Raw genomic sequence first — 23,826 nt, 5'->3', positions numbered from 1 at the left:
TTATTATTATTATTATTATTATTATTATTATTATTATTATTATTATTATTATTATTATTATTATTATTATTATTATTAACAAAATAAATAAATAAATAAACAAACAAACAAACAAATATACACATAAACAAACAAATAAATAAATAAATAAATAAATAAATAAATAAATAAATAAATAAATAAATTTTTTAATTTTCTTAGAAAATATTTTTAGGTCATGGTAAAATTAGAATGATTTTAAATTGGAGACCAGAGTAATGGATCACTTAGCCGGTTTCCACACAAGTTTCTGCATCTTGTTTATCTACAATATGAACAGCAGCTACGCTAAATATTCTCTTTTTTTTTTCTTTATTTCCACCTGGGGATACTCATCCCGAGGTCCTCAGATTATGCAAAGTCATTGATTGGATCCAAGACCATCGACGAGATGATCCCAAGGTGTCCATAATCCTGAACCAGGCCGTATCCTGAGCTACTGCTGCGCTGGTGGTCATGGGGGAGTGGAGAGTATGAGACTGATTCAAGTGACGCTCCAGGGACAGACGAGTCTTCGCTAAGGCCAGCTTCCAGTCTCCACCGCTGAGACTGCAGCTCTGTACCAAACTTTTGGCCAGCGGAGAAATTAAAATGGTCGTGCCAAACTGAATCTGGTTCTCTCAAGGTTTTTTTTCTTCACTCTCCTATCGGTGAAGTTTTTTTTCCCTCTCCGCTGTTGCCTCTGGCTTGCATGGTTTGCGATCGGTAGAGCTACGCATCGATGAATTTGCTCTTCAGTGTTTAGACTCTCAGTAATGACTTTGAACCACACTGAACTGAGCTAGACTGAACTGAACTTAAATACTAAAAACTGAACTACCCTGATCCAGTTACTATGACCATTTATGTGAAGCTGCTTTGACACAATCTACATTGTAAAAGCGCTATACAAATAAAGCTGAATTGAATTGAATTGAATTAATGGCTGTAAACCTGAAAATAAAAAAGCACTGATTGCTCACCTTTCAACATCCATAAATTTTCTTCGAAAGTCTTTGTCCAAACACACACTGAAAGTTGTTTTTTCTGGCGTTTTCAGTTTGAAACTGCATGTCCTAATCTTTAACTCCTGAAAATAAATGCAAATACAAATAAATAGCAAACCAACAGAGCTTTTATAGCTTAATTTACATTTTCTTAGCTGCAGACAAACAAGCATCATAAATTAACATGAATTTAATTGTAGACTGGTTCTTTCGATGGAGAAAATAAAACAATTCAAAGCATGCAGTTTTCTCAATTTAAAAGAGCTGGCCAGACTTACCGTGTTACTCTTTGGCTTTGTGTCATTGAAAGTGACTGCGAGACAGTTAAGATCTACAAAATGTGATAAAAAAAAAATAAAAAAAGTTGTCATTGGTTTTAATTTGTCGAGGTGAATGTTTATATACAAGTAATATGTTTACATGTAAGTAATATAGTTTTAGTCAAAAAGTATTTCAGTTTACCTTCAGTTTTGTTTTGTGGTATTGCTGAAATCTGGGCACCAGTGGTTCTGAGTGAGAACCCTTTCTCAACCTCTCTGTTGCTTAGCGACACCTTAAAGGAATGTGAATGGTCAAACGGGGTCAACAAAGATTTACTGGTCACTTCATTTTTGGCTCTAGAACAAATCTAGAATGTGAATCACTGGAAAAAGCAACAGTCACAATACAGTACTGACCAGAAGTAATGTCCAAGAGAAGAAAATCAATATTATTTTCACCCTTTATTATAACATACTAATATAATTATTGTAATAATATTAACAATATATATATATATATATATATATATATATATATATATATATATATAGAGAGAGAGAGAGAGAGAGAGAGAGAGAGAGAGAGAGAGAGAGAGAGGAATTTAAATATTAATAATTAACTTTATTGTAGTCAATGTAGAACTTTTCATTTATTTTTTCCTTCAGTTAAAAATCATTGTCACACTTAATTTTAAGTAGCCTTACTATGTACATACATTTATATTAATAATTTGGTACAATGCACTTATGTACATGCATGTTTTAACATTGTACTTAAAATGATCTGCATGATAATAATCACATCTGTAATTGCATTTATAATTATATTGTTATCCCATCCCTTACACTTTTAACCACCATTAAACCTACCCATACCACAAAATCTATAATCTTAACCACATCCAACCTCAATAGCACATTGAGTGTTGTGCAATACAATATGAACATAAGTACATTGTTCTTATTTTTTAATGCAAGTCTTAACCTAGCTTCATGTTGTTGTTTTTTTCTCAATACATCATGTTTCTCATTTTTTATGGTCAACAAAACTGTTTTTTTTTTTTTTTTTTTTTTAGCAAATATCTCCCCTGGATATCACTTTTGACCTTAATTTCTATTTAATTAAATATTTAAATCTAATTCTATTTAATATTTCATTTAATTTAATATTTTGATGTTCATAAATATACATAGAAAGTATATGTGACACTTACTTTTAAGTAGCTAAAGGAGATCAGGGCCCCACACAGTTCAGGTGGCATCTTCTTCTGCTTGGAGGTGTCTGAAGGAAGAATGTGGGCTGTGAATATTAACAAAAAAAAAAAAAAAAAACTACCAGTCTAAAGTTTGGATGGCGATGACTGAACATATTGCTAAACATGGTTAAAAAGACAAAGTTGTCATGACCAGCTTAAAAAAACAAAACAAAATAAAAAAATGCATGCTGTTTTAGGTCTAATCCCAAATCTACCCCTTAGTCCATCCACTTCCCCAATTCTCTTTAGCTTGAAGGCATCAGACTAAGGGGTAGGGCTACATAGCTTTTAAAACTGAGATTTTTCAGGACCAAGGGGTTAGAACATTTCCCAGAATACACCATTTACAATGGCAGCATGCACACAAAAATAAAGAGATTCATAAATGAGTATTTTTTGTCATTATTATGAATTTTTTCAACAAACAAGCATCCGTTTTAATACATTCATAATGGTGTTCATGTTTTACCGTCAAGGTTAAAAAATAAAATAAAAATAAAAAACGATAAAAAACCCTGCTAAGTTTCGCTATCTATAATCAATAATAATAACAACTGTATAGCAATCCCACAACATACTTTCACATCTGTCACTTGATGACTTGACACTCGAAAACCCTGTCAAAAGAGTCTAGTGGCTGGAAATAAGGTTTTACAGTGTCTGGAATAACATTAACGTACAGTACTAATGTTGTTTTCTTGTGACTTTGGTTTACATAGATGAATATGGCCACGGTGTAAATGCACAGTACAGTTATGATCTTATTGCCACATTAAATCATTATGATAACATGAAATTGTTGACTTCAGTGATTTCCTGAAGATAAATACCAAAAAAATAATGCAACTTGAATCACTACAGCATTCGCGATCGTCAATCTCATGTGTAGCATGTTATTGCGATGACATATGATGACGTGTGCAGGTGTTGTAGTTTTGTCCCATTTCTTAGGGGTAAAATTTTAAGCACTTCCTCTTCACACACTTTTTCAAGGACCAAGGGGAAGAGGAAGGGTAAAAAAATAGAATTGGGATTGGGCCTCAGTGTGCATGTGTCTTTACATACTCCCCGCCAACTTCCTAGAGGAAGGCGGAGTCATCGTATGCCATTCTGTAAAAAAATATCCATAAATTAGCAGTTTTCTGTATTTCGTGATTCATGTTTTTATTTCCCCCTCATTTGTTTATGCGTTTGAATGACATTATGTAACCAAATATCTTAATCTTTCTTCCAACAACTTTTAGCCTTGAAAAGTCTGCAAAAGTGATTACTATAAACATTTTTAATAGTTTAATGTGATTTATTGTCTGGGTTGGTATTGTATGTTTTGGTACAAAAACGTTATGATAATCTGCTAGTACATTTTCTGTTATTTTACACACTTATTTTCTATGTATTATTTCTTATTCATTTTTTATTTTAAACTATTCCAATTTCAGTAAAAGCCACTTTGTTAAACTGTAGAATTGAATTTTCAATATCAAAAGCTGACCGAACAGAGAAATAAATAAAAAGAAAACACTTGAGAATCACAAAATACGAAAACAGAATGCATCAGATATTATTTCACAGTGCAGAGATAATCTAAAAAATAGAACCTCTGTTTCACTTCATCATATTTATCATATGGATATATTACTTTGTAGGTGGACACATATGGTGCATGTCAAGTTCTCACTTTTAACATTGCACTTTGAATGCAAAGTGTCAGTTCAACACAAAATTAAATCAAAAGCACACAAACTTCACATAAATACAGGTTAAGTCAACAGTTGCGAAATAAATCACATTTAAATTAGATCAGAAAATGTTTAAAATATAATCTATAAATTAATTAAACTGCAAATTAAACTTCAATCACTGCTTTTGACTGAATAGCATTTGTATAAACATTATTTCATAAATAAATTAAGCTTTTGAATTTTTACCATTATGGCTCACACACGCTGTGAACACTGTGACTTTAAATTCAACATAAACCAAAAGTTCCTGAGACTATTACTCCAATTTGTTTAAATACTTGTGATGAATAAGAGGTGGAGCTTTCTTTTTGTACATCAATCCCTCATAGCAAACTAACAGTAAGAGGGGCGTGGTTAAGAAAACAGTAGCTGAAGCCATCAAAATTACATCTTGAGAGAAAGACTTCTCAGATTGTGATTAAAGATTAACAAAACATATTTTTCAGTAGATAAACTTTCACTGATTAATTATGTGTGCTAGCAAAATAAACCATAAATTTGTACATGTAAAGTTTGTGTGCTATTTGTGTGATGTTTTAAGTACCTCTGAAATTCAAGATCAAGGAAACAAGATTTCTCAATTCATGACCTCTTTCAAAAAGGTTTCTCACATACCTTTATTTGTTTTAAACTCTGGGAAATCCACTTCCAGACCTGTAACAAAAACTTCTTCAACAGCTTCTCTGTGGGAAAAGTAAATCTGCACAAACAGAGCAGAAAACAAGATTGTTAAGCTAAGGTATTGTGTAGTCCATTCAACTGTTGTTATTTTTACTTGTGAACAAAACAGTGGCTCATTTTATCACACAGCTATTTTATTTTAAGTGACAAATGCATTGCCAGTCTCAGACTCAGACAATCATTGAAGACAAATGTGGATTACTAAATAACGTCTGATTCTCATTTCACGATGAAAGGCTTACTACGTAAAACAATACAACAGGTCATTGATTCTCACCTTGATGTAGTAAATGTTGAAGTACACTGGCTGCTGTCCCATACGCACATAGTACGAGATGATGTCAGCTAAGAAAAGGTCAGGCTCTTGCGGTTTACCAATGCTTGACTGGAAGGTTGAAAAAAAGGAAGAGGTTTTAGCATTTACAGTTTGTAAAAAAGCATTTAAAGTTATAATCTAAAGTTTTAACATCATTAATAGGGAGCAATGTCTATATATTCTTGTAAAAGAAAGAAAGAAAGAAAGAAAGAAAGAAAGAAAGAAAGAAAGAAAGAAAGAAAGAAAGAAACACACAGATAATAGACTTTAATGAAATATAAGACAATATAGTTTTATGTTTAACACAAACATATTTAATACATTATATTTTAATAATTTTTGCTAAATTATTTTTGGTAAATTCAGTTATTACCAGTTACTTTTAATCAGTACCACATTTAAATTAAAATAAATGTACCAAGTTCCAACTTCATCATTATGAATATGTAACTATAAAAAAATTTAAATGCGTCACAGTGTTTCAGTTTATCATAAACTTTTTTCAGTTTAGCCTTATTTTAGAACAAAATCAGGTAATGATGTAATCAGATATTAAGATGTATTACTTTAAAAGTCCTTATTCAATATATAGTAACCATAATACCCTTATCATTTAATTTGAGTTGAGATATAAACAAATGGCCACATATATTACACTGAAATGTACTTTTTAAGAACATAAAAAATATTGTTTAGGTAATGAGCAGACTACTAAATTAAAAGTATTGTTTATTAAACTATACTTAATGGCACGTACAGTTGAAGTCAGAATTATTAGCCCCTTTTTATTATTAATATTTTTTTTATTTTTTAAACCAAAAAAACCTCACCAAAGGAGGCTTAACAGAGCAAGGGCATTTTCACAGTATGTCTGATAATATTTTTTCTTCTGGAGAAAATCTTATTTGTTTTATTTTGGCTAGAATAAAAGCAGTTTAAAAAAACATTTCATATCAAAATTATCAGCCCCTTTAGGATATTTTTTTTCAATAGGCAACAAAACAAATCATCGTTATAGAATAACTTGCCTAGTTACCCTAACCTGCCTAGTTAACCTAATTAACCTAGTTAAGCCTTTAAATGTCACTTTAAGCTGTAGAAAAGTGTCTTGAAAAATATCTAGTCAACTATTATTTACTGTCATCATGGCAAAGATAAAATGAATCAGTTATTAGAAATGAATTATTAAAACTATTATGTTTATAAATGTGCTGAAAAAAATCTTCTCTCCGTTAAACAGAAATTGGGGAAAAATATACAGGGGGGCTAATAATTCAGGGGGGGCAATAATTCTGACTTTAACTGTATATTGGTACCATAGTTATGTAAATAGGTTTGCGTTTAAATATTCACAAGCAACAAACAGCTTAACACATTAGTACAAAAAAAGACTGCTAGATAAAATAGTAAGAGGAGGAAGTTCTTCACAATGAATGGTTGCTAGCTTTGCATTTATACAAGGAAATGAAGATAAAAAACTACCTGAAAAAGAAACTTTAAGACTTCCTCATTCCCCACTGACTGACATCTTTAACTAAGAATAGATCTCTGTATGTTTTACCCAAGAATAGTTATTATGCTAAATTATGACATACCGTTCTTGCAAAATCAGGAATCATCTGTCCAAGACTACACACATTGCATTCGTACCATGGATCCACCATTCCAAGATATGAGCCCAGAGCACAGATGTTGATGCTTTTAGAAGGCAAATTCTCCTAAAACACATTACACATCTATAAAAATATATACACAATGTATTTGAAAAAAATTCACAGCACTTTACTTTTCCATGATTTGTTACAGACGTATTCCAAAATAAATCTGATTTATTATTTTCCATTAAAATTTTACAAATACTCACTCTTTCCTTCAGCTTATTCCCTGCTTAATTAAGGGTCACCACAGCAGAATGAATCACCAATTACTCTGGTATATGTTTTAACATCAGTTCCCCTTCGGTTGGGGAACTTCAGTGTTATTAAGTGGATTTGATCTTTGTGAAAATCCACGAAATGGGAGGATTCGGATCAGAAGCCGCTTGTCTGAAAGAATATTGAAGGGGCCAATGAATGCAATGAATTGGCAGCGTAAGCTTGCACAGGTGTGCTTCATAGCCAATTATCCCAGCATTTAAGCACACCTGGAGCGAGCAAACGCCATCATTTTCGCTTCAGAGACTTTCTGATCGAGTCGATGAGGGTTCCTCCTGCTGTGACCAGCGATTCTGAGCGAACGAGAGCATTCTTCCGGTCCAGAGTGTGTACATGCAGCGGCAGACGGTCGAGCTGGGTTTCTCCCTTGCCTGGCGTTCTTTGGGTCCAGTCCTCCAGAGCGGTGCGTATAAAGTTGCAAACTTTACAAAAAGAGCAACACAGTCGTGCAGCACATCCTTTTCAGGACGGCGCTCCGACTGTGCGTTTCTGGATGCGGTGGTTTCCTGTCCTCGGATGATGGGCACGGGCACTGAGTTATATGCCTGGGGGGTCCAGCATGTTAATGCGCTGCTCGCGGGCAGTTCATGTCGTCATTGCGATGCCATGACTGTTGCGCAAGATCGCGGATAGCCTTTGCAAAAGGGCGAACCACCCCAGTTGTCCCCTGCTCTGCAGCGGGCACTCGGGCAGTTCCGAGGGTTTCAGCGAGAGATAATCCGTCGCCCAAGGGCCTGCGGACCTCCCGCTCCTCTAAGCGCTCCATCCAAGCTTCGGGCGGGGGAAGCGATCCGTCTAACTGATGGTAGCCCTTACGCCCGATGACACCGGAGACCAGACGTCCACCGCGGCATCGGAGGGTGGGCTTTCATTGTCCGATGATGATCCAGACCCGCTCGCCCCCTTCGGGCTGGTGAGCGCTGTCACTACGGATCCTGAAACGGACATGTTAGCCGTGCTTTCCCGGGCTGCTTCCGATTACCGACTAGAGGGGCGTTCCCTTCTTCCCGGAGGTGCACAGTAGGCTCACGCGGTCTTGAAAAGCACTTTTTTCTGCTCGTGCTTCGTGTCCCTCCACCCTCACCACTCTTGATGGTGGAACAGCCAGGGGGTATGTGGCGATTCCTCAAGTTGAGTGCGCGATGGCGGTCAATCCGCGCGGCGCCTCTTCTTGGCAGGGTCCGCCTCGTCTCCCATCCAAAGCCTGTAAGTTATCTGCCTCCCTCGGAGCTAGAGCTTACATAGCTGCGGGCCAGGCTGCTTCCGCCTTGCATGCGATAGCCACCTACCAGCGCTACCAAGCGCAGGCGCTGGCCGAGCTGCACGAGGGTGGGTCCAACCCAGGCTTACGAGCTTCGCACCGCCGCCGACTTAGCTCTTCAGACTACTGAGTCCGCTGCGTGTGCGTTGGGGAGGATGATGTCCACATTAGTGATCCAGGAGCGCCACCCCTGGCTGATATGTGCGAAGTCGACAAAGTCCGCTTTCTTGACTTCCCCATATCCCAAGCCATGTTCGGCGACACTGTCTGTGAATTCACCCAGGAATTCAAGGCGGTGAGAGAGCAGTTGGTGGGTGATGTCTTATCGGCGCTCCGTAGCCCGCTCCGCCCGCCGTGCCATTCATACCTGCTCCTACGAGAGCTGCTCCGCCCCCGCACACGCCTCTGGCGAAGCGAGCGCGTCGGGCACCTCGGAAGCAGGCAGCCCCCATGCCCAGAACGCCGCTAAGTCCGGCAACGGACCGCGAAGCGTCCCTGGGACAGGCCATCTGGAGAAGAGGGAACTTGCTCTTTCCCCGCTGGAGGGCGGGGCCCCATTTCCAACGGCACTTTTTTACTGCCATGAAAACATCATGAAAGAGCACTTTTCCACTTCCTCGGATGTGACAGCCCAAAATCTGCCAGTCTGGGACGCTATGCCTTCTAGCTTGCAGATTCGGTGCGTTTCGCCAGTGGCTCACGAGCGCTGGGAGGACGGTCTCCTTTCTCCAACCCCTCCAGCCTCCCATCCGGAGCTGGGGTGCGGGGTGAGAGCAAATATCTCACCTCCAGCTTTTCTGTGGGACCCGCGCACTTCCCGGATCAGCACACCCACTCCGCGCTGCCCCACTGCTGGTACGTCAGCGATTGTAGCGATGAGTCCATTAGCGAGAGCTCTGCCTGCCTGGTTAGCGCGGGCCAGCTCTTCGCGGTGGCTCATACGCACAATCAGACTCGGCTATGCGATTCAGTTTGCGAAACGGCCCCCCCAAGTCACGGGTGTGTATTCACCAGGGTCAGCCCCCTGTCCGCCCCTGTCTTGCGAGAGGAGATTGCTGTCCTCCTGGCGAAGGATGCAATCGAGGCGCTCCCTCCAGCCGAGATGGAGAGCGGGTTTTACAGCCCACACTTCATCGTGCCCAAAATGAGCGGTGGGTCACGGCCAATCCTAGATCTGCGCGTTTTGAACCGCTGTCTGCACAAGCTGCCGTTCAGAATGCTCATGCAGAAGCGCATCCTCCGGTGCATTCGTCCTCTGGGTTGGTCTGCAGCATTAGACCTGATGGACGCGTATTTCCATGTCTCCACTCTTCCTCGCCACCGTCAGTTTCTGCGGTTTGCGTTTGAAGGTCGAGCTTGGCAATACAAAGTCCTCCCCTTCGGGCTCTCTCTGTCTCCGCGGGTCCTCACCAAGTCCGCAGAGGGTGCCTTAGCGCCCCAACGGCTCGCGGACATCTGCATACTCAATTTTCTTGACGACTGGCTGATTTTTGCCCTCTCTCGGAGCAATTGATTATGCACAGAGACAAAGTGCTCCGGCACTTCCACCTGTTGGGGTTTCAGGTCAACCGAGAAAAGAGCAAACTCGCCCCCGTGCAGAGGATCTCTTCTCTCGGGCTGGAGCTGGACTCTGGAGCTGATGCTGTACTGTCTCTAGGACAGGCGTCCAGTCTTGTTGTCGTTTCAACAGACACTTCCAACACGGGCTGGGGGGCTGTGCGTTGAGGGCATGCGGCTGCGGACCTGTGGAAGGTACCCAGTTGCATTGGCATATCGCCTGGAGCTGTTGGCAGTGTTCCTCGCTCTCCACCGTTTTTTTCCGGTGCTGGAGCGGCAACACGTGCTGGTCAGGACGGACAGTACGGCGGCGGCGGCGCCGTATATCAGCCGTATGGGGGGTATGCGCTGTTGCCGCATGTCTGCTCCTCTGGAGTCATCCGCGGCTGAAATCGCTGCACGCCATTCATATTCAGGCAAGCTCAACCGTGCAGCCGATGCGCTCTCACGGCAGCCTTACGTCCTGGAGAATGGAGACTCCACCCCGAGTCTGTTCAGCTAATATGGGCGCGATTCGGGGAAGCCCAGATCGATCTGTTGCTTCTCCCGAGATCGCTCATTGCCAGTTGTTCTTTCCCTGACCGAGTGCTCTCGGCACGGATGCACTGGCTTACAGCTGGCCTTGGGGCATGCGCAAATACGCGTTTCCCCCAGTGAGCATGCTCGCGCAGTTACTGTGCAAGGTCAGGGAAGACGAGGAACAGGTTGCTGGTTGCGCCCCTCTGGCTCAACCGGACCTGGATGTCGGAGCTCTCCCTCGCGATAGCCCTCCCCTGGCAGTCCCTTCGAGAGAGCACCTACTCTCTCAGGGACAGGGCACCATCTGGCACCCTCGCCGATCTTTGGAGCGCGAGGAAGACTTAGGTAACCTCCGATTGCGGTGGCTAATACGTCACTCGGGCTAGAGCCCCCTCCCCGAGCGCGCCTATGCCCTGAAGTGGAGTCTATTCACTGAATGGTGTGTCTCTCGCAGAGAAGACCCCCGTAATTTGCCAGATCAGCGTTGTGCTTTCTTTACGCCGAGAGAAGCTGGAGAGCAGGCTGTCGCCCTCCACACTCAAGGTTACGTGGCTGCCATCTCCGCTCTCATGACGCGGTGGCTGGCAGCACCATGGGAACGCATAATCTCATCATCCGGTTTTTCAGGGGCGCTTAGCGAATTAATCCACCCCGCCCCCTCTCATGCCCTCTTAGGATCTCGCCCTCGCTACACAAGCCCCGTCAGATCCTTTCGATCCTCGACTCAGTATTTTTCTGTCCCTGAAGACAGCTCTGCTGGTCGCGTTGATATCGATTAGAGGGTCGGGGACCCGGAGGCATTTTTCGGTCAGTGACTCGTGCCTGTAATTGGGCTGGCTTACTCTCACATCTTGCGATATGTGCCCAAGGATCCTACCACTCCGTTTTAATACTAGGTAGTGAGCCTGCAAGTGCTGCCCTCGGAGGAGGCAGACCCAGCCCTTCTTTATTGTCCAGTTCGCGTTTTGTGTATTATCCGGACCGCACTCAGAGTTTAGATCATCTGAGCAGCTCTTCGTCTGTTATGGCGGTCGGCAGCTGGGAAGTGCCGTATCGAAATAAGTTACCACTAGTTTATAGATGCCTTCTTCACTATCAGAGCCGAGGTGAGCCGCGTCCCCCAGACATCTGTAGAGCTGCGGGCTGGGTGACACCCAACACATTTGCAAGGTTTTACAATCTGCGAGTGGAGCCAGTTTCCTCAAGGGTATTAGGTAACCCTTGGTGATTGAGGAAACAATTCGGTAGGGTGTTGAAATACGCTTGCTTCGCCATTCTCCCTAACACGGAGGTACGTGCGCCTTTTTATCTGTCAGTAAAGTTCCCCGTCAGGTGAGCCCTGCAGATTCCTCCGTGGCCCCCAGCACTGACTCAGCGGAGAAGTCACTTGCTGGCCCACTACGTTGTAGGTCTGCACGCTGGTCAGCCCACGTTTTGGGTATAGGTGCCTGCTATGCGTGATCCCCACTAGGCGATCCCATATGCTCATTCCGCCACGGTTAAGTCACCCCCCCCTGGGCGGACCCGTGTCTTCCCTCTCCGCTAACCACTCTTTGCTATGCGTACTCCCCCTTTTTAGGGCTAGTCCATATGTAAATTCTGCCATCTATCCCCCCTTGGGTAACGAATGGCCTCCGCAGCGTCCTCCCTATCGGGATTGCACGCTTCCCAACGTACTGTCGTATTTTCCTAGAATTATCTAGATGCTCACGACTTCCCAAAAAATATATCTAAATCCGTAAGACTTCTGTTGAAGTAGGATAAATTAGGGCCAGGGACACGTTGGATGACCGCGCCTCCCATGATGTGGGTGCATCACGCTTGCTTGACAATCCCCTCATCGGGGGCGTTGGTAAGGTGCAGTGATTATGGCGCTTTCCATAGTTCTCCCATTTTGTGGATTTTCACAAAGATCAAATCCACTTAATAGCACTGAAGTTCCCCAACCGAAGGGAAACGTTCGAGGTTACAGAAGTAACCCTTTGTTCCCCGAGGAGAGGAACGGAAGTGCTATACTCCGTCGCCATAATGACTGTCCCTTAGCTGTTTGAAAGTCTCTTCAGCTTAAAAGGATGGCGTTTGCTCGCTCCAGGTGTGCTTATATGCTGGGATAATTGGCTATGAAGAACACCTGTTCAAGCTTACGCTGCCAATTCATTGCATTCATTGGCCCGTTTAATACTCTTTCAGACAAGCGGCTTCTGATCCGAATCCTCCCATTTCGTGGATTTTCACAAAGATCAAATCCACTTAATAGCACTTCCGTTCCCCTCCTCGGGGAATGAAGGGTTATTTCTGTAACCTCGAACGATTTCCTTCCTATCAAAAACCAGTTCAACCCTCGGTGCTGGGAAGCACACACACCCTCTTCACACCCTCTTCACACACTACAGTCATTTTATATTATCCAATTAACCTAGATCTTAAGTTATTGGACTGTGGAGAAAATTGGAGCACCCCTGGAAACCCATGACAAAGGGAGAACATCAAAGCTCCACACAGAAAGGCCTCCTGGTCCAACCAGAACTCAAACCATCTTACTGTGAGGCAATCATGCTAACCACTTAGCCACCATGCTGTCATTCTACAAATAATACCTCATATTGACAACGTGAAATAAGTCTGTTTAAAATCTTAATACTTTATTGAAGAATTGTGGAAGGTTCTTCTCTGAGCTCTGTCAGTGTGACCATCAAGATTTTTATTTCTCTCCCGATCACTCAATTTGGCCAGGTGTCCCCATGCTGGTCCAAACTTATGATATTTACGGATAATGGAGGCCACTGTGTTCATTGGGATCTAAAATGCTGCAGAAATGTTTCTGTACTTTTGCTCAGATCTGTGTCTTGATGCAATTTTGTCTCGGAGGTCTAGACAATTGGACTTATAAGCTCTGTCATGCATGTTATCTGTTGGACCTTATTTACAGTAGGCAGATGTGTGTCTTTACCAACTTCTCTAACCAAGTGGATTTACCACATGTGAATAACGGTCAAGTTGAAGAAACATTTCAAGAGCTGTATCCAAAATTATGGGTGGCTCAGTAGTAAGCACAAAAAGCTCAAACAAGAAGATTGCTGGTTCGAGTCTTGGCTATGCCATTTCCTATGTTTACCCTGTGTTCGCGTGAGTTTCCTCCAGGTGTTCCAGTTTCCCACACTGTCCAGAGTACAGATGATTAACTTAGCCCTAGTGTATGAGTGTGTGTCCGAATGAGAGAGTGTACGGGTAAAACAGATGCCAGAGAAGTTGGTGGTTCATTCCATTGTGGAGGAGGCAACCATTTGTAGTTGACATTCTGATGTGCACTCAATCTATCCCACAATCCACCTCAGAACAAGTGTATATCCAACATACACTCAACATCTAGAGCAGGGGTGTCCAAACTCAGTCCTGGAGGGTCGGTGTCCTGCAAAGTTTAGTTCCAACCCCAATCAGACACACCTGGGCTAGCTAATCAAGCTCTTACTAGGCTTTCTAGAAACATCCCTGCAGGTCTGTTGATGCAAGTTGGAGCTCAAATCAATTTTGACATCAAATTTGGACACCCCTGATCAAGATAATACCTAAAATACAATGTGAAAGCTTGCATTAGTAAACTAATGTAGGGAATTGTGAATGAGATATAGTACAGAGGCTGAGAGAGCTTAACATGATGCGATTTAAGAAAACACATGTAATAACAACAAAGCAAGCAAATTGAGAAAAGATCTTCATCAGTTTGACAGCAAACGTGCTGCAAATCCTTACAATGCTAACACATTTCTAAAAAACGAGCTGCATTTTCACACATCACAAAAAAACGTGCTGCATTTACTAACAACGCAAACATTTTTACAAAAGCGCAACATGAAAGACATGACACAAACCTATTCAGGTTATGGTTATTAAGACTAATAAATACTAAAGACATGGGAAATTAAAATAAACAAACAAAAAACTCTTTCAAAGATCACCTACAACTTCACTGAGCAATAGTCACGGCACTTGTGTTCCATTGTGTTTTGTTCTTTTTGTGTTGTGAGAAAATACTGTGCGTTTTTGTAAATTGTTTGCGTTGTGAGAAAATGCAGCATCTTTTATTAATTTGTTTGCAATGTGAGAAAATGCAGTGTATTTTTTATATGTATGCGTTGTGAGGATTTGCAGCATGCATACTGTCAAGCGGATGAAGATCTTTTCTTAAATTGCCGGGGTTTTTTGTAATTGCAGCATGTTAAGCTCTCTCGACCACCACATATATCCACTAGAAGGTGAATTTAGATATAGTCAAGGATGAACAGGATGCGTTTGACCCGAAGAGTGTCACAGCAAAAAAGTGGGAATACTATATTTTTAATTTGAATAAATTTACTAAAACTTAAACTTCTTGTCATTATTAGGTATCGATTGTAGAATTATGAAAAAAAATAACGAGAATGACGGCAAAGCAGTGGCGCAGTAGGTACTGCTGTCGCCTCACAGCAAGAAGGTTGCTGGGTCGCTGGTTTGAGCATCGGCTCAGTTGGTGTTTCTGTGTGGAGTTTGCATGTTCTCCCTGCGTTCGCGTGGGTTTTCTCCAAGTGCTCCGGTTTCCCCCACAGTCCAAAGACATGTGGTACAGGTGAATTGGGTAGGCTAAATTGTCCGTAGTGTATGAGTGTGTGTGTGTGAATGTGTGTGTGGAAGTTTCCCAGAGATGGGTTGCGGCTGGAAGGGCATCCGCTGCGTGAAAACTTGCTGGATAAGTTGGCGGTTTATTCAGCTGTGGCGACCCCGGATTAATAAAGGGACTAAGCTGACAAGAAAATGAACGAATGAATGAATGAATGAATGAATGAATGAATGAATGAATGAATGAATGAATGAATGAATGAATGAATGAATGAATGAATGAATGAATAACAAGAATGAATTAAATGTGTACACTAAATATGAAATGTAGCGATGCACTGTGTATGGTACACTATAAGTTGATATACTATTTATCCAGAAGCTGAGAAAGATCGGGAATAAGGTAGTTATCTTTACCCTCACAGGGGAGGATGCAGACGAATCGCGAGCAACAGGGATGTAGTACATCTGTAGGTTGACTTTCATTGTAAGAAAACGTCTCCTGGCTTCCCGTTTCCTGTAAAATATAGGCAAAATGTTGGATTTGAAAATAGTCAATCTTAACAAAAGCTTAAATGCCAAGCTGTGCAAGCATTTAAGGATCTAGAGGATTTAGAAAAAGGAAACACACAGAGAGCTTCCTCATTACAGAGAATTAAGAAGCTTTTTCAATAGACTGAAAATAATCAGATTTTTAAGGTCTGTATAAAAGCCTGTTATTTATTGTGGCGGCGAGAGCTTACATGCAACTCAAGTTGTATAAACACATGCATATACTGCAAAAAAGAAAAAAGAAAAAGAAAAACACTAAGAAATTGAAAAATAAAATCTTCATCAAATAGACAACACAACTGCATGCAAATTCTCACAACACATGTACAGTAAAAACATTAAAATGCTGCAAATTGCACAGACCACAACGGAAATGTTTTAGAGACCCCAAAATGTGACTTCCTGTTTAGAGTCAGCATACTGTCTGAGATCTGAAAGGTTAGTTTTTTGTTTAATATTTAGCTAACATAAACAAACAACAAGAAACAGGACTCACATCTCAGACCTCAGACATATTTTTTTTTTACCATTCTAATTTATTTCGTTTCATAATCCATCTTCAGTTCTCTGTTCAAAGACAGAGGCAGAATTAGGAGATTTATATAAATAAAGTCAGAATTGCATGGCACAGTAATGGTCTCATTTCTCATAGTTCATTCTTAGTTTAATGGTTGTTAACTCAGTTTGCACCTTTTAGGAATATTAAAACACTCAGTTCTTTTAGTTTATTGTTTGGTCTGATTATTGTTGAGTAACAATTTTGAAATAAGTCCTAATTGTGAAATACAAAATCAAATTCTGAAGGGAAAAATCTGAATTGCAAGATACTAACTCTCAATAGTGAGTTTATAAGTTGATATTGAGTATATGAACTCTTCAAATTGTGAGCTTTATTCAGGTTTTAAAAATGATGGCTATTAAAACAAGCTTTCATAGCAGAAGTTTAAGTTCAATTAATGTATATAGAACATTTCCAACTGCCACAAGGCCACACAAAGTGCTTAACAGAGAAAATACAAAAAAGCAATATGGACATAATAAACAAACCAGCAATAGGCACATTATGTAAAAAAGAGCATAAAAGATAGATTAGATAGATTATACAAAAACAGTTTGGTTTCAATGCCTAAAACAAGAAAGTAATAGACCCTTTAAATAATTCTGCCTAGTTAAAAGATGCTACCAGAGTTTAACAAACTAAACAAGATTAACCCCCCAGGAAGAGACAGATCAGTCTTTAATTTAGACTTTAAAAATTTGCAGTGAAATAACCATATTTAATTCTAGCGGCATACAACGCGTTCCAAAGGGGAGGACCGGCTATGGCGAATGCATCTTAGCCCCTGCTTTTAAGGTGGGTTTTTGCGACTTTTAATAAGTAGAAATAAACTTAGTAAACTTATATAAAATATATTTACTCTTTAACATCCATACAAGTAAAATAAACTTTTGACTGTTGTACCTAAATGTTGCTGCTGTTTCAAGACCATTATTTGGAATTACAAGCAAACTATTTTTTGGAGGTATTATTATGAATATGAAATAGTTGTTTAAAAAAAACTAAATTTACTGAAGAGAAATATTTAACATGAGTAATTAATTTAATATAGAAAACATTAATGTTTTATTAATATATCTGTCAAGTAAAATAATAATTTAAACTGAAAACAATAATATAGAAAGGAAACTTCAGATTGTTAGGACTATGTCGATTAGAATATCAGACTATTTGTATATTTTATTTTTTGATTATTTAGCTGATTGATTGATTGATTGATTGATTGATTGATTGATTGATTGATTGATTGATTGATTGATTGATTGATTGATTGATTGATTCATTCATTGATTGATTCATTCATATATTCATGTATTCATTCATTGGTTGGATGATTGCAAGTTTAGTTCGAGTTAACGTAATATTAAAAGGGTAGTTTATTGAAAAAAAATATAATATATATCCATTATTTATTCCATTAGTTCCAAACATTTATGAATTTGTTTCTCCATTTAAACATAAAATAAGATATTTGAAGAAAGCTTAAAACCTGTAGTCACTGACTTCCATAGTAGAACAAACATATACTATTAAAGTAAATAGTTATCGTTTTTTTCTTTAGAATATCTTAGATTAGAATAGAATACAATAGAATATCTGTTATTGTTTAACAGAAGAAAGAAACTCAAAACAGGTTTGTAACAAGTGAAGGGTGAGTAAAGGATTTTCTCTTTTGAATGAACTACCCCTTTATGTTTAGATCAGTATAAAATGTCATGAGATACAGCTTCACACAAACGAACACACACACACACACAAATGCACACTGCATAGAGTAGATATTGTCTCCTACCTTAACCAGTAGTACGCCCTGGCTAATCTTCCAAGTACCCGATCATCCCCCATCACCACTATTTTAGCAGTATAGTCGCGTTCTTCTTTATGTAAGGTGGTCCCACTGCTGCCCGCTCTCCTCTGCAGAGTCCCAGTGCTGCCAGTGGAGCCCGTCTCCTCCAGGACATCCTGCATCAGAGCCATGCTGTCAGTGACCGACGGCTTCACCTTGATTCCTCCACGTCTTGAAAGTCGCCCACAGGTTTGTTCAGCTTTGTTCAGGCTCCTTCCTCCAATAAATTCCATGTCAGAAGTATCAGGTCCCTGCAGGTCACGCTCAATCCCACTGTCCGTGGACATGACTGAGTGCCGTGGCATCTCTGAGTTGAGGTCTGTGGGCAGATCCGACATGTAGAACTCATCTGGGTTCAGAGACAGGCTTTCACTGTAGGACCCAGATCCAGAACGAATGAATTTGGCCAGTTCTCTCCCTGGAACAGATGTGTTGTATTTTAGTGAATGGGTATCATGAGTTTTGAGGAGTGTTATAGGATGTATTTTTAAATAATAAATTCCTGAAAATACTTATTATTAAATACTTACTTATTATTGATCAAAATGTTTAGCATTCATTCATTATTAAGAAATTGGTAACACTTTAAAATAACAATACATGAATTATGATGTATTAAGATGTAAACTAAACATTGCTTTATTATGAATTAATGATGAGTTAAAGCATGCTCTAACCTTAATTACTTGTTAGTTCATATTGTTTATTAATGTATCAATTAACATTTAGGTTTAAGTTAAATTTAACCAACATGAACTCATGAGCTGTTAATGTATAACTATGACTTTACTTGAAGTGGCATGTGACCATTAACTCACCTATAACTACTCATGAACTACTATGTTTTAACTGTTCATGATGACGTTAACAGAACATTTTTCTATTGTTATTCAGTGTAAACCCACTAGACAGACATGCAGGAATTCATGAGTAGTTAAAAATGGATTAATGATGATGTGTGCCTCTAAGTAAGGTCACGTAATGATTATACACTACTACATCATGTTTGCATTTATGATGGTTAAATTAATCATAAACTAATGCATGTACTAACAAGTAATTAAGGTTTATGAACTCATGTGACTCATGTTACAGTTAGTTCATGATTAGCGCATACATAACTCATCATTAGTTCATGATAAAGTAATGTTTAGTTTACATATTGTAACATCAATATTTATGTACTATTATTGTTAAGTGTTACCAATAAACTTATATTTGCTAACATATTAATGGTCCACCAACAGTAACATTAACACTTCCAGTAAATGTCAAATTATTATACAAAACCTAACCCTAATTAAAAAAAAAAAAACTTACAACTCCTGTAGATTTAAACAGTTGAGTTTTACTATTTTTGAATCCATTAAACCGATCTCAAGGTCTGGCAGGAACATTTTTAAATTAGCTTAGGCTAAATCATTGAATCGGATTAGACCAGGGGTGTCCAAGCTTGGTCCTGGAGGGCCAGTATCCTGCTGAATTTAGCTCCAACTTGCTTCCACACACCTGCCAGGAAGTTTCTAGTATATAGTATGAGCTTGATTAGCTGGTACAGGTGTGTTTGATTAGGGTTGGAGCCAAACTCTCCAGGACACTGGCCCTCCAGGATTGATTTTGAACATCCCTGGATTAGACTATTAGCACTCAAATATAAAAAAAATAATATTAATAATAATATATATATATATATAAATATATATGTGTGTGTGTATATATATATATATATATATATATATATATATATATATATATATATAAATATATATATATATATATATATATATATATATATATATATATATATATATATATATATATATATATATATATATATATATATATATATATATATATAGTAGATTTCCCAATTTTTAAGCTTGATTTTTATTGTGTAAAAAGAAAATAGAACTTTGCTGCTGTACAATGGATGCAGCAGGCGCTTGCGACATTACACAGTGCTTTTATCTAGTAGTAACATAGCTGGGGACTATTTTAAGGTGATGCAAAATATCACTGCATCTGCTGCAGCAATTGTTCAACAACAAAGCCTGAGGATTATTATGCTGAAATAGACTTTTACTCTAACTTAACTTTTAATACTCTTCTTATTGCTGGTAGCAGGCACATACTTACTGTATAGCAGGGGTGTCCACACTCGGCCCTGTGTCCTGGGGCCTGTTTCAGTAAGGAGGTTCAAACAACTCGGAGTTTAAACTTGAACTCTGAGTTGATTTACCGAGAGATTAAAAACTCAGAGTTTTCGGTTTCAGAACAGCTGATCTGAGTTGGGTCAATCAACTTAGAGTAGACCAACTCAGAGTTAAGCGCGCGCACCGTGACTATAAAAAGGCATTATCAATGGAGCGCAGATATTATGAGTGACCATGGCAACATCTTAAAAAAAGAGATCAGCATTTCTTTCTCCAGCTGAACTTGATGTGCTCATGCAAAGTTATAGCAAATATGAGTGTATATATTTAAAATGAAGCAACCATCAGTGAAACAGAGACAGCGTGGGACAACAGCTGCCCAAGTTAATGCGTAATTTTTTAATTTTAAGTATTTAAACATTTTAAGTATAATAAAATAAGTAATGTAATGTGTGACGTTTATACTTTTTTTCTAAACTTTTTACACTTTTATCAGTTTTAATAGATTTAACAGTGCACTTGTTATGTGTCTGCCTTTTTATTGATCAAGTGATAGAGGTTGATATAACATTAAGAAGGTAAGCAGAAATAAAATAATTTAGACAAAATAATAATCCCATTAATCTAGTAACAGTGCATGTCGAAGGTTAAGCTAATTATTTATGAAAAAAAGGACAAGCCTCGTACTTTGACTTTGTTCTGTGTGTGACAAAAATGTAGGCAATATCTGTGTTTCCATCAAAATACAGGCTATTACATAAATTTGTGCAAAACTGGAATAACGCCTAAAAATAAAGCAGCGTTTTTATCAAAGAGTCGAAGAGAACACATTCGTCTCTTCCTGATTAACTTGCGCCAAATATCAGCAGTAAAAACAGAATTACTGCGGTAGAAGAAGCTGCATCAATGATTTTTTTTTTTAAATTAATGTACCTGAGCTTTAGAAGACAATTGACACACAATGAACACGTGGGGGCGTTTGAAGCCAGACGCGGAGATCTTGACACGCTCCAGACGCTCGGAGGTAATTAATAATATACACTAATACTGAAACAGTAAAGGCATTTTAGAATGACTAAAACAGCATTAAAGATGTTCTGCAGTGTGCTCAGTCTGCTGGTTTGTCCTTTCACACACATTTTCATCATCATCTCTAACAAACCATTTTTTAATGTACATACTGTAGTTTGTTAAGTGCACTTCGTAGTTTATGTGCATCTTATCAAATAAAAGTTTACCCTACTCAGTTATGCACATGTTATATTATGCGTATTTTCAAAAGTTATGTGAATCATGACGTTTCCATCAATCTTTTTTATGCACATCTCCAAAATGAGCTCTAAAATAGGTGTGTGGAAATGTAAGACTAATGCGAGAAATACCGCTTCATCTTTAAAAAGGGGAGGAGACCAACAGAAACTCAGAGTTTAGAGAATAAAACCTGCTCCGGACCAGGTTAGATTCACAGAGTAAGTTACCATGGTAACTGACTCTGAGTTAAAGTTAACTCTCTTTTAGAAACAGGCTTGACTTACCCTGCTTTCTCGAGTTTAACAAACCTGCCATTTTGAAACGGAAATCCCAGAGTTTCTCTCATTTCAGGGTTAAACTACTCTGAGTTTTAACTTAACCTGCTTTCTGAAACAGGCCCCTGGAGAGTTTAACTACAACCCTAATCAAACACACCTGAAAAAGCTAATCAAGCTCTTACAAGGTATGCTAGAAACTTCTAGGTGTGTTGAAACAAGTTAAAGCTAAGATCAGCAGGACACCAGCCCTCCAGGACCGACTTTGGACACCCTTTCTGTATAGGAACCATCAAAATGAAGTGTTACCATATCCTCCTGTGTTATCAACAGCCAGGAACAGACTATTGTACGATGTAGTGGACAGTATATTTTAGTGAATATGGACATACATTTCTAAGTCTAAATGCACTGTTAAAAAGCTGGGTTCCACACAAATTTTGTCCCTACACAATCCTTTTGTCCCTAAGTTGACTTAATAGTTTTTACAAATGTAAGTGGGTTGTACATAACAATTTAATTGTCACAAAAACAAACTCAAAATTATGTTGATTCAGCTCCATTTAAATAAGTAGTTTGAGCAAGCAGCATTTGTGTGTGTGTGTGTGTGTGTGTGTGTGTGTGTGTGTGTGTGTGTGTGTGTGTGTGTGTGTGTGTGTGTGTGTGTGTGTGTTTGTGTTTGTGTGTTTGTGTGTTTGTGTGTTTGTGTGTGCGTATGCGTTTGTACATATGTGTGTGTGTCATCTACAGAGCACATTCTGGCCTTTTCAAAAATACCTTACATTGGGATGTTTCACTTCCTCCCCTTGGTCTTTAAAATGACTGACATTAGTTTAATGACTAAGTGTAACATTCTTATTTTTGTAATTATCTATACAAATCTGACACATTTTGATGTGTCAAAACATAAAAGTGATGAATCTGATTTTCACAACTTTAAAAAATGATCAGTAGAAAATAGAAGAGAATTAATAAAAAACATATCAGCATCTATTGTTTACTGTAAATTTCATTCTATTTACAGTAACTTAAATCCCCTAATTAGCAAGGACACTGGTGTAGGGGAAAGACAATTGGTTTATTTTTTGGCATGATGAACCCAAAGTTTAATTACATCTTGGAGAAGCCTTAAACTGAAACTGAGGTGTGTTTCCTGAACAGCAAAGTATCTCACTGCTTAACCACAACAGTTTGATTAACAGCTTGCTATACTAACTGTAGCTAACTAACTGTGATTAAGGCTGTTTTGACTCCAGCTGCTAGAGTGATATATTCTGATAATTCTAAGGATTAAAATATTTAGAATAATAATAACAATGCCACATTTTGGCTTAAAATATCAAAAATGGCATCTAAGGACTACTTCACTATTCATACTCACTCTATTTGCATTATGTTCCTTTGTGACACTCCGAGGTTACTAGATGATACTAATGAATGAATGCAAATATGCACTTCTTCAATTGTGTGAAAACTGTTGTTCTAACAAATTAAAACATTCCTTTTTTTAAATGTAAGTAATAATGGTTGACTGCCACTATTTACAATTAAAGTATCAAAATTTAGTTTTAAATATTATTGTATCATATTGAGCATAATACACTGAGAGTTTTACAATATGTGTACTATTATCTTGCAATCCCGTTAGTGCAAATAGTCCCAGCCAAAGTATTTAGTAAATGAGTGCCACTTACAGAGCTCCTCTTCCTCCCACCACAGATGGAAACTCATCTCCGGATTGGGAAGCGGAACATTGCACAAGGAGCCAGACAATAGACCTGAAACCCAAAACAATTATAATGACACTACAAACAATTCCTGCTTCCTGAGCTGGAAGAAAAAGAAAAAAAGCTCTCAGTCTTTTATTAGAGAAAAACAGTTATTTTAGTCTGTCAAGAGTTATTGTTTGTGTTTGATAATAAGTACACAGAATATGTAGAATATATTACAATAGAATAGAATAGAATAGAATAGAGTCTTGTACACAAAAAATACAAAGAATAAAAAGTTGACTCTGATTAAAATTTTAAGACTTTTGTTGAGTTG

The 23,826-nt window shown here is 38.8% G+C and overlaps 1 protein-coding gene and 1 long non-coding RNA gene across 4 annotated transcripts in view; one reads left to right on the top strand and one right to left on the bottom strand.

Annotated features, from left to right (window-relative positions):
- Window positions 1-23,826, top strand: part of LOC147843513 (uncharacterized) — a 721,012-nt gene that overhangs the window by 21,520 nt on the left and 675,666 nt on the right. The gene's annotated exons all lie outside the window — the stretch shown is intronic.
- Window positions 1-23,826, bottom strand: part of pik3r6 (phosphoinositide-3-kinase regulatory subunit 6) — a 42,410-nt gene that overhangs the window by 3,564 nt on the left and 15,020 nt on the right. For 2 of the 3 annotated variants that reach the window (XM_087257192.1, XM_087257193.1), the window contains exons 10-19: window positions 23,475-23,558; window positions 18,048-18,519; window positions 15,562-15,661; window positions 6,876-6,998; window positions 5,242-5,349; window positions 4,899-4,983; window positions 2,500-2,567; window positions 1,488-1,578; window positions 1,304-1,356; window positions 1,002-1,108 (exon numbers count right to left, since the gene is read on the bottom strand). In XM_087257192.1, the coding sequence (XP_087113318.1) occupies window positions 1,002-1,108; window positions 1,304-1,356; window positions 1,488-1,578; window positions 2,500-2,567; window positions 4,899-4,983; window positions 5,242-5,349; window positions 6,876-6,998; window positions 15,562-15,661; window positions 18,048-18,519; window positions 23,475-23,558 (1,291 nt within the window). Of the gene's footprint in view, window positions 1-250; window positions 1,109-1,303; window positions 1,357-1,487; window positions 1,579-2,499; window positions 2,568-4,898; window positions 4,984-5,241; window positions 5,350-6,875; window positions 6,999-15,561; window positions 15,662-18,047; window positions 18,520-23,474; window positions 23,559-23,826 lie in introns of all 3 variants that reach the window. The other variant, XR_015493635.1, reaches the window with a different exon arrangement.

Source organism: Danio rerio, chromosome 6 (genome assembly GCF_052040795.2).
Source record: "Danio rerio strain M-AB ecotype USA chromosome 6, GRCz13ab, whole genome shotgun sequence".
Taxonomy (NCBI): domain Eukaryota; kingdom Metazoa; phylum Chordata; class Actinopteri; order Cypriniformes; family Danionidae; genus Danio; species Danio rerio.
Note: the sequence above shows the minus strand (reverse complement) of the source record. Positions and strands in the feature narration are given on the sequence as shown.